Here is a 16223-nt window from a genome sequence, read left to right as displayed (position 1 = left end):
TCGATTCTAAAATCAAAATTGAATAGTTATTTTTTTTTATTTTATTAAAAACAATTTAAAATAAAAAAAATAAAAAAAATCTAAATTCAGTTTCGATTTGATTTGGAATCCATGAATCATTTGGTGATTCTAATTGGGGGTTATGAAAGACTATATGCTCATAATTTATTTAATATTTTATTATTATTATTAATCATAACTCATCATTTTATATTTCTTGAGACAGCTGTGGGTGAATAGTTGTTCTTGATAATGATAATAGAGCATAGGATCATTCAAATCATGCACAATCACAAACATGAGCTGTCCCTACTTCTTTACATGAATTGGACTTGTAATTGGAGTGATGGATGGTGATGTTTTCTTTGTGGAAGAAGGTGTGTGGCTACAATTCGTGCGTGTGCGTGTATCGATAGACTTCCCTATACTTTATCTTGATTGATTAGTGTTATTTTGACTACATTTTAAGATATTTTGATTTGGCATCAGTTAGTGTGATTGGAGTAAGGTCATTTGACCTCTACTATCATCCACTCACCAAAAATGTTATATATGTTTAATATAATGTTTAAATCAAGGATCGTCGACCATAAGTATCGATTTTTAATACGATATCAACCTATGGTATATTATTATGTTAGAAAAACTTTTATACGATAAATCTTTAGATAGAATTAAGATCTCATAATATTATTAAATTATATCATAATACATTCGAAAACATGAAGCCTTCTTAGATACGTACGAAACTATATCATTCTCATTTCCTTTCTATTTGACATATAACCACTATAATTAGTGATATTTATGATCATTGATTAAAATACAAGAAGGCCCTCTAAATATAAGACTAGAGGAAGTTAATTCTCATCAAAATAATATCCTAAGATTAATATTCTCTTTTTATTAGTTATTTTCTTTAATTAGAATCTAATTAATCTTTTTAATATATATTATCTTAAGTTATTGAACTATATAATCTAACATTTTACTATTACATACTATAGACTGAAAGAGGAACAAAGAGAATGATATTATATCAATATTAAATTGTACGTCAATCAGTTTACTTAGTTCGTAAAGATTTTGATAGATTACCATAAAATGATATATTCGAATCTATTATCTTTTGGACCAATAAATGCCAATCAATATATTTCAATACAACCATTTTGTGTATAGTTATTAGTTGTAGTTGCGAGCAAGGTATATAGTATTACACATAGTGAATTAATGGTATATATATATATATATATACTGTACATAACATGATTGTTTTAATCGAATACATATAAGAAATCCAAAAAATATATTGATATGGTAATGATGTATTTGACTCATATATCGATTAAGGATTTAAAATTATATCTAACATATTCTAAAAATATGATATAACCAAGTTAATAAAAATGTTTTAGATCAAGCTTCATCATCATAGTAAAAAGTAGATAATATGTTTCTTCTTCATGAAAAGAGTAGTTTAATTAGTCAATTAAGAAACATCATCAAGGAATTAGAAAAAGAAGAAATCTGAAATGAATGTTAGCTATTCAAGCAAATATACAAAATCCAAAGCAATTTGAGAAGAAGTATGTAAGGAAGAAAGCCTAGGATCTTTCATATTCTCATTTCAAGCTTTGGTTACTTCTGATCTCATGAGTTCCCAATCTAGTTTTAACATTGATATTAATATTATTTATTTTGAATGGACAGATATGAAGGCATGTGCTGTGGACAAGAGGCATATACTCCCAACCCTCTTGATGGACCACAAATAATGGTTAATAGATGATTAAATAGTCCGCTATTAATTTGATGATGAAATATTTCTCTTTCGCTAGTATGATTGATGGAGATATGATACTCCGAGTCTAATTAATAATTTCATATTTTTAAAATAAGTTATTATTTTTATTAAGATAGATGGATATAGTTAAAGGATACTTAATGACAAAAAATTATCCCAGTAAATTAGGTCCTATATATTCTAACCTAATGAGATTTAGGAAAGAAAATATCGATTGATATTAACTTTTTACTGCAGTAATGTGTGTATACATTAAAGAAAAACATATGTGAAAAACTTTGATCATGAGAACCCCACTTTGATCTTTATCAGAAGAAAAACTCAGCTCGAGTAAATGTTGCTGTTGCCAACCCCCACTATATTTGTCAGATGAGTCTGTCAATCCACTGCAGCTGTTCCTTAAACCAAGATGGAGTTTCTTCAGGATAGAACTGATGGCTATGTCAGCTATCATAGTCAATGAATGCTCCTCTGGCTTCAAAGTATCACATCAGTTGGGTAGTGATGATGTACAAGGATGTCAATCATGTATACTGCCCAACTTGGTTTCTAGTTCTTGTCCATATAATGCTACTAGAAAACCTCTCATCTTTCAACCTACTATTATTCTTCATTTTGGTACTAATATTCTCCAGTTTGGTAGGTGATGGATGGATGTCCTCCATCTCCAATTGCCCAAACCTTCATAAGAATTGAGGGGATCATGCAGAATGTTATTGCATACATCTGAAAGTAGATAGTGACTTTGATGAAGAAAGGAGATATGCCATTTACAAACTCCATAAGAAACCTCTCCTCATGAATGAATGAATGAATGGGTTAAGCTTAGTGGGCCAAACTATGCAGGAGGGAGGCATAAGTTTTCTATTTAGGAATGGAGATTGTGTTGGAGCATTTATATGAACAATGTAAAATTCCTAATTGTATGAAAGAGACTGTTCATTCCTTATTTCTACTTAATGATGAGATACAAGAAAAGGAAAAAATCAATTCTTCTTCATTGACACTCTTCACTGTTGCTCAACTAAACTTTCCCCATTGTTCCTTCATTTTTCACAAATTGGGAGAATGATTTATATTTTAGATTATTTCTTAATAAATAGTGCATGGATCTAAAAAAAATACATGCTTAAGACCGTGGCTAAGTTATATTTCTTTAATTTCATACTAAAGGTATCAAATGTTTTAATTATAATTATATTAGTAGTATTATTTCTATATCAATTTATATGGATGATACTGTTAGAACATAAATCAATCATATTTAAAATAAATAAGATAAGGTTAAAAGAAACAACAAAAAAAACCCAAAATCGCGTTTTACGCTACCCTAAGCCACATTTTGAAAACAGAAAAAGAATGTGAGAAAAATCTTTAAGAGAGGAAAATTTGAATAAATCTATCAGCTTTATAAGGAATTGTGAATAAATGAAAAGTGAAACAAAAGAAGAAATAAAAGTGAGTAAATGTAAATTTTTGATATTTTCTGTTACTAAATCTTAACAATCCCCCACAAAATTTTAAAATATTTTAATATTAAAAATAATGTGAATAAATAAGAAGTAATGCTCAAACTTATACTATGTGGTTAGTGAGGTGCCTTTATAATAGTATATAATATATACTATAAATAATGTTCACTATTAAACATATAGTATATAATATATACTATAATAGTATATATACTATAATAATATTTACTATTGATTTTTATTGATTTTTGAATTTATAATTTTTTTTATAAAATTCTAGTGCAGCTCTTAAATCACAATATATTGAAATTTGATAAAAAATTTTAAGCCATTCAACTTCTAAACATATGATTTATAATGCAATCAATTCAACTTTGAATGATAGATTGCTTAGTAGAGTGTCAACAGATAACACTACCACTTGAAGTAAAGATATATCAAGAGAATCAAAAATTCAATTGGTATCACTATAACCCTCAAGTACATATTCTTAAATACTCTTTCTAAAATATTTTAATATTTTATACTAGGATTGCTAGTATATTTATTTAATCTAAACATAGTATAAGCTATGTCAAGTTTGATTCAGTTAAAGAGGTACATAAGAGATCCAATAATATAAGAATGTTTTTCTTAATTCATAGACTTACCTATGTTCTTAAGAGATAAACACTAGAATCATAAAGTGTAGAATTAATTAAATAATTATCCAAACTTTTCAATAATTTTTGGGCATAGTTAGATTGAGACAGAATGATTGAATCATATATGATCTTCATTATGAAAATCACATCTACTTCTCCAATATCTTCCATTTCAAAATGACATGATAAAAATATGTTGATTTCATTAATAATATCAAGATCACTAGTTCAACATAAAGATTAAAAAATTAAATTTATCATCAACTCTTTTGCAATAAAAATAATAATCAGATTCATTAGTATTGAAATCAAAGGAAAAGATAACACTATCAATTTTTTAAGTCAATAAAATGTCAGAACTAGTTTACATACTTAGCACAACAAAGTGTTTTGGTTGAGTCATATAGATCTTCTCTTCTTAGAGATCATTAGAGGATGGCAGTCTTTATATTCATTTGATGAGAAAACATAATTAATTTAAAATTGGTATATATGTTAGTAATACCTATAAATAACAAGAGTGTTTATAACAGAGAAAATTTACAGTAAATAATAATTTTCTTTTACCAACTCCTTACAGCTATTTCAATCCTATATATATATATATATATATATATATATATATATATATACAAAATCCAGAGGAACAAAAATTAGATTTTTTTTAAATCACAGAATACAAGTTTAAATCCGAAATATATATATTTAAACAGAATTTGTCAATTTCAAAATTCAAGATTTAAAATATTATTTTTACAGTAATTTCAGAGTTCAAAATTTTTAAAAATTACAATTTAAAGATATAATTTCTAAAGTATTTTATATTTAATTTTATGCAGTTGACTTTTTGATATTATTCATAAATAAAAATTACCAGAAATAGTATAAATTCTTGATTATTGCTAAAAATGGAATAAACGATTTTTTTAATCTTTCTATCACTAAGATATTAATAATAGGATAGCAGAACAATAATGGAAATAAATGTGCCTGTCTAGTCGAAGACGTAGGACAGGATTCTACCACAAGAAATCCTGTTCCCTGCATTACAAGCGACAGGCGATAGGAGCCAGAGGATTTTGGTGTAACGAACGAATGATATCTGAGCAAAGTAATCACCTTTTTCGCGTCTCCCTTTCGGTTCTTCTTTCCTTGTTCCTTCGCCCCATCAAAAGGGTCGGACGAAGACCGCCACAGCCTCGATCGATCCAGTGTGCTTTAATCTTCCAGTCCAAGGTAATGATAACCCTCGCTTTCCAGATCCGATCCCTCTGCAGATGCGTACGTTTTTTGGTTCCGGCTCGGCTGATGTAAGGCTAAACGTCATTCTCTCTTCTCGATTTCATTCCTCTTGGTCAGGTCTGCCAATGACCCAATTTAGGGTTCCTTAAGTCCTCTTTTTGTTTCTCTTCTTCTTTTGTTGATTGATTTTAAGCGAGAGTACCTTGGTCGCGCCTAAGGGGGATCGATTTAAGTGGAATTTGCATCTTTATCCTATAGAAATATCTTCGTTTTATCGAATCTATTGATAGAGAAGTGCGGGTGGTCGAAGCTAGATTTGGCAGGGCAGGGCGACCAACATAATGTTCTGGAGTTTTGTTTGTAATCTAGCAAACATGCAATGGTTGATAGTTCGTGGTGGGTTTTGGCTATTAGGAGCTTTTGAGTAGTACCTAGTCATTGTCCATCACTCATGTATTTGGAGAAGCATATGCAAATATGGATTTTTGGTAGTTGGCACATAACAAAAAGAGATTTGACCTCAACCTGATAAATTTGAACTCTGTAGAAATTTTTGCTCATGCGTAACATATGCCTGCAATCTGCTTCGATGAGAAAAAATCCTCATGATAGTAATTTAAGGCTTGGACTGCTTCTTTCACATGTGCCTGGTTAACTTCAGAACAGACTAGTCCCATCTCTGATGAAGGAAAAGAGGTGCTAGCAGTCTGGCATAGGTTATATCCAGAAGCCAAGAGGTATTTCATAGAAGGGCTCCCGATCAAGGTGTGGACCTGCTTAGGTTCCCATGGGTTGAGCTTGGGTCCTTGATAGGTTGCATGTTTCTTTGGTGGAACTCATATATGAGAAGATATTAACTCTTGAGGAGTTCTTTGGGTGTTAATTGACAAAGCCAACATTATCGGACTAATGTAACTAAAAAAATGAATCTTCCTTTTGGAGTAGATACCATGCTTGGTGACATTATTGCCTTGGAAATCGACATGAAGTCGGAGCCTTTAAATGTCGAAATTGATTTTCAGTATTATAACATCAATATTGGATATTATAATAAATGACCTAGGGAACTTAATTTTTTTGTTTAACATCTATTTGACCACTCCATGTACGACAGATTTAAGTTTGGTAGTAGTATTCGGAGTGATTGTGGTTTGACTTCATCATGGTTGATGATAAAGGAAGTATACATGTTGAACTTTTTAATTAAAGTAACCACATCGTTGGTGTGATCCATCTTGTCCACCTAAGTTAAAGTTTCATCATTGTAACCTGGAAAATTTTCAAGTTCTGTGCCGTATAAGTGTTAATCATTCCTCACTTTTGCAGAATAATTTTTGAAAAATGTTCTTTGCACTCCAATAAAGACAACTAACTTGGAACATACAGAAGAATTGAACTTTGAAAGTTAGCCGAAATTGTTTTGTTATCTTCACCTCAAATTCCTTTATACTACCAGAAAGATGTTGGAAAAGATTGGCCTGCCAGCAAAGCCTTCAATGCGAGGAGGAAGTTGGGTGTTAGATGCATCACACTGTCAGGGTTGCGCATCTCAGTTCACCTTTATTAATAGAAAGGTATGCAACTTTTGATGTACTTCTTAGTTCTTTCTATTACCATCTTTTTTTTTTTCCTTTTTTTTCCCTATAACTCCTTTTAAATTAGTTTCTGTCAATGATTTCAGCTGTATAATCAGTTGGGTTTTAGTAGCTTGAAGTCCTAAAATAATTAGGCATACTTGCTTAGATTCTTATTGTCCTTAATCCTCAGTTGTTGTTCCATTTTTGCACCTGAATTTATAATAATGATGCTGTATCTATGCACACAAATAAAAGAAGAAAACTGGAAATGTCATTCTAATTGATGTCAATGAATTTAGCCTTCTTGCCTGTTTCTGCATAGTAATTTGCCTATGAATGAGACCAAACAGGTTTTCTTTATATTGTGCTTCAGTGGCCATTTAAGAAAAAATCATGAACAAGAATTAGTTACTAGAGATTAACCTCATCAAGATTGCCAAATATTAGGCAAACAATGATATAACAATACCAAATAATTTCCCACATGCTAGCTTGATTGTTAAATTCCTATTGCAATGGTGTATTAACTTTAAATTTAGTAATTGTATTATGGCTCTTACACGATCCAATTCCAATGTGTTAACTATGTAATGTCACTCACCAAAATCTAATGGCTTAAGCTTAGCCTTATCCGTATACCAAGAAGCAATACAAGTCACAATCAGATATTGATCTTCTTAGAATTTTCTTTTTGCTGGTCACAAAGGAATCTTTTGTTTTTCCATACTGTCTGTCACATAAATGTAATTCTACCTGTCGAAATGCATACTTGGTCACGGAACAAGCTTATTCTTGCTCTGTTGTTAACTAAATCATGCAAAGGAACCATTTTCTGTTCCACTTTCTAATCAATAATTGAACAGAACATGTTTTTTGTCCAATGATAGTTATATGAGTTATTTTGGAATTCGTGGAGAAATTTTGTTCCTTTCTGAATGTGGCTTGTTTACTGGTTGGTTCCTTGGTTTTGATGCTAGATGTATCTATGATAGATACTATTCCTATTATCCTGATTTCTTATCTTTTACAAGTTTTCTGACCTTTAGAAGTATGCAGGCACTATTACAGTTAGACACAAGATAGGTAGTGAGTAGAACTTTCTACAACATTAAAACCTTTTTAATGTGTTGATCTGTTTCGATTACAGAATTTTGTGTTTAGCTATGTCGTGTTATGCTTTACAGAATATTTTTGACAAAAAAAATGATCCTTCTTGATGATGTATTACTTTTATTGCCATAGCATCATTGTCGCAGATGTGGAGGTTTGTTTTGCAATACTTGCACCCAGCAAAGAATGGTTTTACGTGGACAAGGTGATTCAGCAGTCCGAATATGTGATCCTTGTAAAAAGATCGAGGAAACAGCACGCTTTCAGTCGAGATATGGACACAGAAAGCAAACTGCAAAGGGTTAGTGATGGTCCATACTTCTTGGGCAGTATTATATGTTTGTTTTATTGGAGTTCTTGAAGGTTATTGGCAGTGAACTTAGCTAGATTTAAGGTGATCATGAAGAATTCACTTGTCTTTGTTGAGCATCACATGTAGGAGCTCATGATAAGTAAATGTTCTCGTATGCATTTCATTGCCAAGTTTTTATGTTGATTATTCTTTGAAGATGAACAGTGTGCCAGATATCCTGGTTACGCTAATTGTTATAAATTTATCGTAGCTGTGAACTATCATACATCTGTAATATATCTTTTTAGGATCTACAATAAGTTTCTCTGTTCCTTAGATTGTCATAATTCAGAATTTCTGCACTAGCTCTGATGGTTGACATTAGTTTCACAGCTTACTATTGAACTTTATTTAAGGAGAACAATACCAAGCTTGGCATTTTTTCTTTTTTCTAAATCTGCCCATACTGATGGGAAGTGGTCTCGAACTCCGGATGGTGAATATTACGTCTGCTGTCTGATAGAAGCATGCAGCTTTTTGAGCAGGCTTCTTATAAGGATCATTCTAGGTGCTCATGATATGAAATCAGTTTCTTCAAAATTAGGTGAAGCTGTAGATGGTGATTCCAGAGAAAGAGAGAGTGATCCAAGAAAGATCAATGCCTTATGGAGAGTGATATGTAAGGACAATGAGGGGCTAAAAAACAAAAAAAGAAACAATGGAATTCCACTTCCTTTTTTACAGATATATCTTACAGCAGAATGTAATTGATATGTTTATCTAATTTTTTGGTAGATTAAGTTGTTAGTGTATCATGCAAAGAGATCCTGCTTCAAAGTTTGTTGGAAATATCAACATTTTCTTCTTATATTCCTTTTGCAGTTAACACAAAACAGGTCTTGAAGAATGAGGAAGAAGTTCTAGGTCAGATTCTGGGAACAGATGGAAAGCATCTATTGCTTTCTGAACAAGAATCAGACAGTGATGTGATTTCTGATCTCCAAAGATTATCAAGCAGTGCATCCTGCTCTAACTTAAGGGAAGAGTCTGCTTCTTCAGGAAAAGAAGAAGATATCGTTAGAGGCATGTCAGTTGATACTTGCAACAAGGCTAATATTGATATCATGTTAGGTGACCCAGAGGAATTGCGTCATCAAGCAGTAGAAGAAAAGAGAAAATATAAAACTTTGAAGGCAGAAGGAAAATCAGAGGAAGCACTTCAGGCATTTAAGCGTGGTAAAGAACTTGAAAGGCAAGCTGGAGCTTTAGAAATTGCAATTAGGAAGAATCAGCGAATGGCTTTAAAGGCATCAAATATGAGAACTGTTACTGCTAACCCAAAAAACGATGGTCGTGAAGAGTCGGACAGTAAACAGAAGTTAACTTCTCAAAGGGATAAAGAAGCAAAGAATGACCTTGCAGCTGAACTCAGAGAATTGGGATGGTCTGATGTAGATCTTCATAATGCAGATAAAAAACCAGAAAAGCTTAGTTTGGAGGGTGAATTGTCAAATCTTCTTGCAGAAGTTACTCAAAGATCCTCTCAAGGGATGAAAAAAGGTGCTATTGATAAGTCAGAAGTCCTTGCTCTTAAGAAAAAGGCACTCTCACTGAAAAGAGAAGGGAAACTTGCCGAAGCAAAGGAAGAGCTAAAGAGGGCTAAAATATTGGAAAAGAAAATAGAAGAACAAGAGATCTTGGGTGAGGCTGAAGGTTCTGATGACGAACTGTATGCTCTAATTAATAGTATGGACGAAGACAAGCAAGATGAGTTAGTGTTGGACCATGCACCTGAGGCTAATATCAAATTTGACAACTTACTCGTTTTCTCAGATGATCTCCCTGCTGATGGCAATTTTGAAGTCACTGATAATGATATGAATGACCCAGAGTTAGCAGCTGCCTTAAAATCATTTGGCTGGTCTGAAGAGGATGAAGAACAAGTAGCCAGTCAAGATGAGCAGTCTGTTCCTTTTGATAGAGAAGCACTGCAGAGCCAAGTACTTAGTCTGAAAAAGGAGGCACTCAGTCAAAAACGAGCTGGTAATGTTTCGAAAGCATTGGAGATTCTGAAGAAAGCAAAACTACTTGAAAAGGACCTGGAAACTATGAAATCTAGTCCTGAAATATCTGAATCTGAATTTAAGCAAAAGAGTTTGAGCCGTCAAGTTAATGTTTCTGAAACAACAAGCTCTCATTTTGAGTCGCCACCAAAAAGTAAATTAATGATTCAGAAAGAGTTATTAGCTTTGAAAAAGCGAGCGCTCACATTGAGAAGGGAAGGTCGGATCGATGAGGCAGAAGAAGAATTGAAGAAAGGAAAGGTTCTAGAACAACAACTGGAAGAGATGGAAAATGCTTCCAGAAGACCTGAACCTAAGCTGGTAAAGAACAATCTGGAGTTTGCTAAGACATATGAGGGTGGTGATGCCAGGAGCTTGGATCTCGGAGAGGAAGGATTTGAAACTGAGGTAACAGAACATGATATGTGTGATCCTGCAATGTTGTCGCTTTTGAAGAATTTGGGATGGAATGAGGATGACAATGCTGAAAATGTCAGCATGACAAATATAACTTCTAAACGGATGAATGAACCTTCTTTGGTTCCACCGAAGGTGAAGAAAAACAAGGCTGACATTCAGAAAGAACTGTTAGCAATAAAAAGAAAAGCTCTGGCCTTAAGACGCCAAGGAAAGTCTGAGGAGGCTGAGGAAGAGCTCGAAAAAGCAAAAGCCTTGGAGAATCAAATGGCAGAAATGGAAGTCTCTAGTAGTGCCAACTTCATGGAGATGGATTTAATTGATTATGGAACTTCGATTCCACAAAAATTCTACGGCAAGGAGCAAGCTGCTGGTGATGTGCGAAACACCTCTGATAGCCTATTATCATTTGCAGTTAACAAAATACCAAAAGATGAAGCAGTACTAGTACAAGGTGTGTCTGATGTTGGTTTGAATGCAAAAAGTGACAAAAACAAAGCTGCAGAAGCTTCTGTCATGGTACCTAAAATTTTGCAAACAGAGAAGCAGATGTTGCAAAAATCAGGTCTACAAACTGAAGAAATTTCTGTAGAAGATCCGATTTTGCATCAGTCGAACCAATCACTTAATTTGGTAGAATTAATGTCTGGCAGTGATGTTAAAGCTTTGCACTCATCAATTAGGGAATCAGTAAAAGGAGAAGATACCGATGCCAACGAGAAGAGCTGCTCTGGGAGTAGTAAACTTTCATGCACAATGGATTTTCAGATATCTCAGAGAAACGAAACAAATGCCACTGGAACTAATATATCGGCAACACAAAAACAGAATTTGACACATGGGGTTGATGCTCTCCAGGATGAAATTCTAGCACTCAAGAGAAGGGCTGTTGCACTGAAGAGAGAAGGGAAGCTAGCAGAAGCCAGAGAGGAACTGAGACAGGCGAAGCTGTTAGAAAAGAGTCTAGAAGATGGTCAGCAGGCCAATGTGGTCAAGGAAGGTGCTTCATCTTCTACATCTGACAACACTTCTTCCATGCAAGAGAAAAGAACTAGCCCATCAGCGAAACCAATGTCAGGCCGTGATCGTTTCAGGATTCAACAGGAATCCCTATCGCACAAGCGAAACGCTCTCAAGTTGCGTAGAGAAGGAAAGATAGATGAATCAGAGGCTGAACTTGAATTGGCCAAAGCTTTGGAAAAACAGTTGGAAGAATTTGACCAAGGTTCAAGCACCATGATGTCTGGCAGCAAGTCAGAAGCGATGGAAGACGTAGTCGTGGAGGATCTTCTCGATCCTCAACTTATGTCTGCCCTTAAAGCTATTGGATTGGAAGGTCCTGCTATTACCAGTCAACCACAACCACATAATAAAACAGAGTCCCAGCCAAACTTTGACAAGCGTGAGAACCATGGCATCGAGAAAGCTGCTCTGGAAGAACAAATCAAGGCTGAGAAGCTCCGAGCACTCGATTTCAAACGGGCAGGTAAGCAGGCTGAGGCTTTGGAGGCTCTTCGTTCTGCCAAGCGTCTTGAGAAGAAACTTGCATCATTGACTTAGCAGCTCAACTGGAAACAATTAGTGTTCTTACAACCCAATGCCCAACTGATAGCTCACAGATGGCCATTGCAAAAATGTAGAATTCTTTCAAAGATAAAATCCATTTTTGTTCACTATCGAAATGCCCAAAAGTTATACTAGTGGAAGAAACTTGGTTGATCGGATTGCAGGAAATTTTGTGTGAAGGCTATTTGGGTTGCAACTTACCTCGGTTCTGGAATACAAGATTCATGTGGAAGAATTAGTGAGAGAATATGGTATTGAAGTTATTGTTAGTATGTAATGTTATGAACAGAGTCAAATTTCTTATCAATAAATGATCTATGCATATGGTAGTAATATTGTGCTGGTGGATATTTAGATTTCGTTGAATCCATCTGTTTGGCTTTCCCAAAAATTCAATGGCAGTGATTTAGCTTTCAAAAAGTAAATTAATATGTTTATTTTTCATTAACATTTTCTAAGATTTTGTGTCGCTGACCTTTTAGTGGTCTCTGCACTCTGCTCTCATTGCAACGTCACACGCTTCTTCCCACGTGCTCGAACTAAAGCCCGTTGCACTCTCAACTCCACTGAGATCGGGTAAAACGGGAAAGTAGAAAGCTAAAAACCACCCGCCAATGATACGGCAGCCTCCAACGACTGGGCCCCGCTCGATCATCAGGTAACAAGAGGAGTTCGTTCAGATCTCCACCTTGGGTAACCGAGGGGGGTAGCAATGAAGGAGCGGAGGATCTACACGCTCCTCGGCCTCCTCCTCCTCGCCGCCGTCGGCTACCTCAACTGGTCATCGAGCGGCGGGGACGGCGGCCGCGGCGGCGTCCGGATACCGATCCCGTGGCTCCAGCCGAAAATGGGTTTCGTCGGCAGGAACGGGACCCGGTTCATCGACCTCGAAGACGGGTCGCCGACGTACGTCAACGGATGGAACTCCTACTGGCTCATGTCGTCCGACTCCAGCGATCGGGTGGTGGAGATGCTCCGGCGTGGGAGGGCGATGGGGATGTCGGTGTGCCGGACCTGGGCGTTCAGCGACGGTGGACCCAACGCGCTCCAGATCTACCCTGGTCACTTCGACGAGCGGATCTTCCAGGTTTTGGATCTCCCATCCTATCTGCTTCTGCATCTTTCCTGGTCTCGTGTATTCTCTTACAAAGTTGGAATCTTTGAGTGGATTGTCGGCTTCAGATGGGGAAATAAAGTCTCAATTGCATTCTGTTTCGAAAAATCTTGAATTGTAGCGATGGACGATGCCGATACTGACCTACATGAGAAATTGGTGCACCTTATACCATTAATTGAACATTTATAATTGAAATCCGTGTTGGCTTTAGCTGATGAAACTTTTCCCATTTGTTCCTCTGACGACTTCAGAGAATGGCTTAAAATTTGTGATGGCTATCTATGAGAAAGAACATAAGTTTCCTTGAATTCCACTCTTAATATATATGATAAGAAGTCTTCCAATGCTGTTCTGTTTCTTCTACTTTATATACTCTCACTGTCGTGTCAAATTTTTTTATAGCATCAGTTCGATCTTTTCTTGATAGTGCTTGCCTCTGAGTTTATTTTGTAGTTTTTTTCTGATAATTGTATTAATACTATTCAATTGGCATAGAATTTGATCATGATAAGCAACATCAGCACATTAGACACGACACAACATGCTGAATCAAGTAAATAGATACATGACAAAATGTTGCTCTGTTTTGATAACTACAACTAGGTACCATTGCAGGTAACTAGTGCTTATGAGGTAAAAATTGATTTAAGAAGATAATTTTCAATCAGTTTATGGTGTTTATAGCAAAAAAAATTGTTTTGTTACTAGAATATTGAGCTATCAGCATCCGGTTTCAACTTCAGCATTATTCTTACAACGGCACTGGCTTCTATAATTTGGTTCTTTCCTAAAAGGAGACCATATTTGTTTATAACTCTGTTTGGTCTCAGGCACTGGATTTTGTCATATATCAAGCAAGGAAGCATTACATACGGTTAATTCTTTGTCTTGTAAACAATCTCGGCGCATTTGGGGGAAAATCTCAGTACGTTAGGTGGGCACAAGCTTCTGGGATCAATGTGTCAACTTCCACAGATCCATTTTTCTCGCATCCAACCATCAAGGGCTACTATAAGGATTATGTTAAGGTATACTGGTTATGCACATGTGATTATCAGAGTAAATTGGATCAAGATGCTAATTTTCTTTGTTGTGAATTAATAGTATCTTGATGAGATTCCTGTTCAACACTGGTGCAAATGTGAAACAGATGATTGCATAGTGATTTATGGTCTTTTACCTGCAAATAGTTAAATCATTGCTCAATAGTTGCTCTGGTGAACATGAGGATGGTTATATCAGATGATGGTACTTAGTTATTTTCGAATCCTTATCTAGTGCCCAACCATTTTAATATAATGCGTGTACAGGCAATAATTTCAAGAAAGAACACATATAGTGGCATCAGATACCGCGATGAACCTGCCATATTTGCTTGGGAGCTCATTAATGAGCCTCGATGTGAATACAATTCATCCGGTCCACTTCTTCAGGTAATAAAACAACCTATGAATTCTTAATTCGCTTACTTTTCTATTAGTTTATTACTTTATGCCAGTGTGTAAATTTCTCAAGATTAAACTGGCGATGTGAAAGTACAAATGCTTATTTGTTATGACTGAAAAAAGTTTCAAGAAGTTTAACTCTATCAAGCACTTCTAACAGGCCTGGATCGCTGAAATGGCATCCTATGTAAAGAGCTTGGATGAGAAACATCTTGTCACAGTGGGGCTTGAAGGGTTTTATGGACCTGCAAGGAACGACCGGTTGGGTGCTAATCCAGGGTCATGGGCAGCTTCACTTGGTTCTGACTTCATACAAAACTCAGCAATCGAGAATATTGATTTCGCTTCGGTACATGCATATCCAGATAGCTGGTTGGTGATGGTGACCTTCTTGGTTTGGTTTCATTATATGACACTTGCTATTTTGCACTTTAGCATTGAAGACATGTGACCATTACTTGTAGGATTCCAAAGGCAAGCCTGGAAGAAAAGGTTGAGTATCTCTCAAGTTGGGTTGATTCTCACGTCAATGATAGTGAGCATGTGCTAAAGAAACCAGTCCTCTTCTCCGAGGTTGGCTCCCATTTGCGTGTAAAGAAAAATGGGACATATGACAGAGACATATTACTGAAGATCGTCTATGACAAAGTATACGAGTCAGCTAAGAAGGGGCAAGCTGCAGCGGGTGCTTTAATCTGGCAATTGATGGTTGAAGGAATGCAGAGTTATCAGGATGAGTTCTCATTGGTAGCAAGCGAGCACCCATCCACATATAAACTGATAGCACAACAATCTTGTCGACTGAGAAAGTTGCACATGACAAAGGATAACACAAGTAGAGAAGTTGTCCAGAGCTGTTTGGAGCCACCATCCTAAGGATCAAAGACTTCCAACCAAGGTAGAAATGGCTATTTGATGACATGATCAACGACGTAGAGATTTGTTTATGAAATAGAGAGAGATTAGATTTGACATCCTGCGAGCTACCACCAGAAGCATTCAGACAAAAAGACCAACTACTAGATGGAAACGATTGCGACAAAGGATGGAAAGGATTTGTATGTTATTTTTCACTGGCACACATGATGGATTTTTTTCCATATTAGAAGAGTATGTAGCACATGAAGACAACAAACTTATTCATGATTACTTGTAATTACTTGTGAGAATAAATTGATCAATTCCTTGTTTTTTGTCCAAAAGAAATATCACATCTGTTCTGAAATATACACTCATGCATCTTGTTCAGTGCTATTCCTTCTCTTATCATGTGTAACCAATGTACCAGGAGCTACTGTTTTAACACATTAGCATCAAACAATCCAGCATACCTCCTTCAGAGCTTGGGAGTTGTAAATCATCCCAATCTAGCATACATTTGCTGAGAAGTTCTACAGCTTTCTTAGTTATTCTCTCATGGATGGAACCTAATTCAACAGTTCTTTCATCTTTAGGAGTATAACAAGCAGAT

The 16223-nt window shown here is 35.4% G+C and overlaps 2 protein-coding genes across 3 annotated transcripts; both read left to right on the top strand.

Moving 5' to 3' along the window:
* Window positions 1-5014: 5014 nt before the first annotated feature.
* On the top strand, window positions 5015-12523 carry LOC135674435 (uncharacterized). Of its 2 annotated transcripts, none has more exons than XM_065184271.1 (4): window positions 5015-5159; window positions 6622-6739; window positions 7985-8153; window positions 9027-12523. In XM_065184271.1, exons 2-4 carry the CDS (start codon window positions 6626-6628, stop codon window positions 12182-12184), a joined length of 3441 nt encoding a protein of 1146 aa, XP_065040343.1. In that variant the 5' UTR covers window positions 5015-5159; window positions 6622-6625; the 3' UTR covers window positions 12185-12523. The 2 variants fall into 2 exon arrangements, with proteins under 2 accessions (XP_065040343.1, XP_065040342.1); XM_065184270.1 differs by having other exon boundaries at window positions 5104-5233.
* Window positions 12524-12847: 324 nt separating this feature from the next.
* Window positions 12848-15981, top strand: LOC135674436 (mannan endo-1,4-beta-mannosidase 6-like). Its single transcript, XM_065184272.1, has 5 exons — window positions 12848-13277; window positions 14138-14335; window positions 14618-14740; window positions 14913-15124; window positions 15217-15981. Exons 1-5 carry the CDS (start codon window positions 12903-12905, stop codon window positions 15626-15628), a joined length of 1320 nt encoding a protein of 439 aa, XP_065040344.1. The 5' UTR covers window positions 12848-12902; the 3' UTR covers window positions 15629-15981.
* Window positions 15982-16223: the final 242 nt, after the last annotated feature.

This window comes from Musa acuminata, chromosome BXJ1-5, assembly GCF_036884655.1.
Source record: "Musa acuminata AAA Group cultivar baxijiao chromosome BXJ1-5, Cavendish_Baxijiao_AAA, whole genome shotgun sequence".
NCBI classification, from domain to species: Eukaryota; Viridiplantae; Streptophyta; class Magnoliopsida; order Zingiberales; family Musaceae; genus Musa; species Musa acuminata.
This window is presented reverse-complemented; position numbering and strand designations above follow the sequence as displayed.

Excerpts from the sequence above, each read along its gene's own strand:
- LOC135674435 (XM_065184270.1), top strand. The coding sequence starts at position 5,163 with ATGATAACCCTCGCTTTCCAGATCCGATCCCTCTGCAGATGCGTACGT. Across the intron at positions 6,740-7,984 it reads TCACCTTTATTAATAGAAAG|CATCATTGTCGCAGATGTGG; the intron begins GTATGCAACTTT and ends TTATTGCCATAG. Across the intron at positions 8,154-9,026 it reads CAGAAAGCAAACTGCAAAGG|TTAACACAAAACAGGTCTTG; the intron begins GTTAGTGATGGT and ends TTCCTTTTGCAG.
- LOC135674436 (XM_065184272.1), top strand. The coding sequence starts at position 12,903 with ATGAAGGAGCGGAGGATCTACACGCTCCTCGGCCTCCTCCTCCTCGCC. Across the intron at positions 13,278-14,137 it reads TCGACGAGCGGATCTTCCAG|GCACTGGATTTTGTCATATA; the intron begins GTTTTGGATCTC and ends GTTTGGTCTCAG. Across the intron at positions 14,336-14,617 it reads ACTATAAGGATTATGTTAAG|GCAATAATTTCAAGAAAGAA; the intron begins GTATACTGGTTA and ends ATGCGTGTACAG.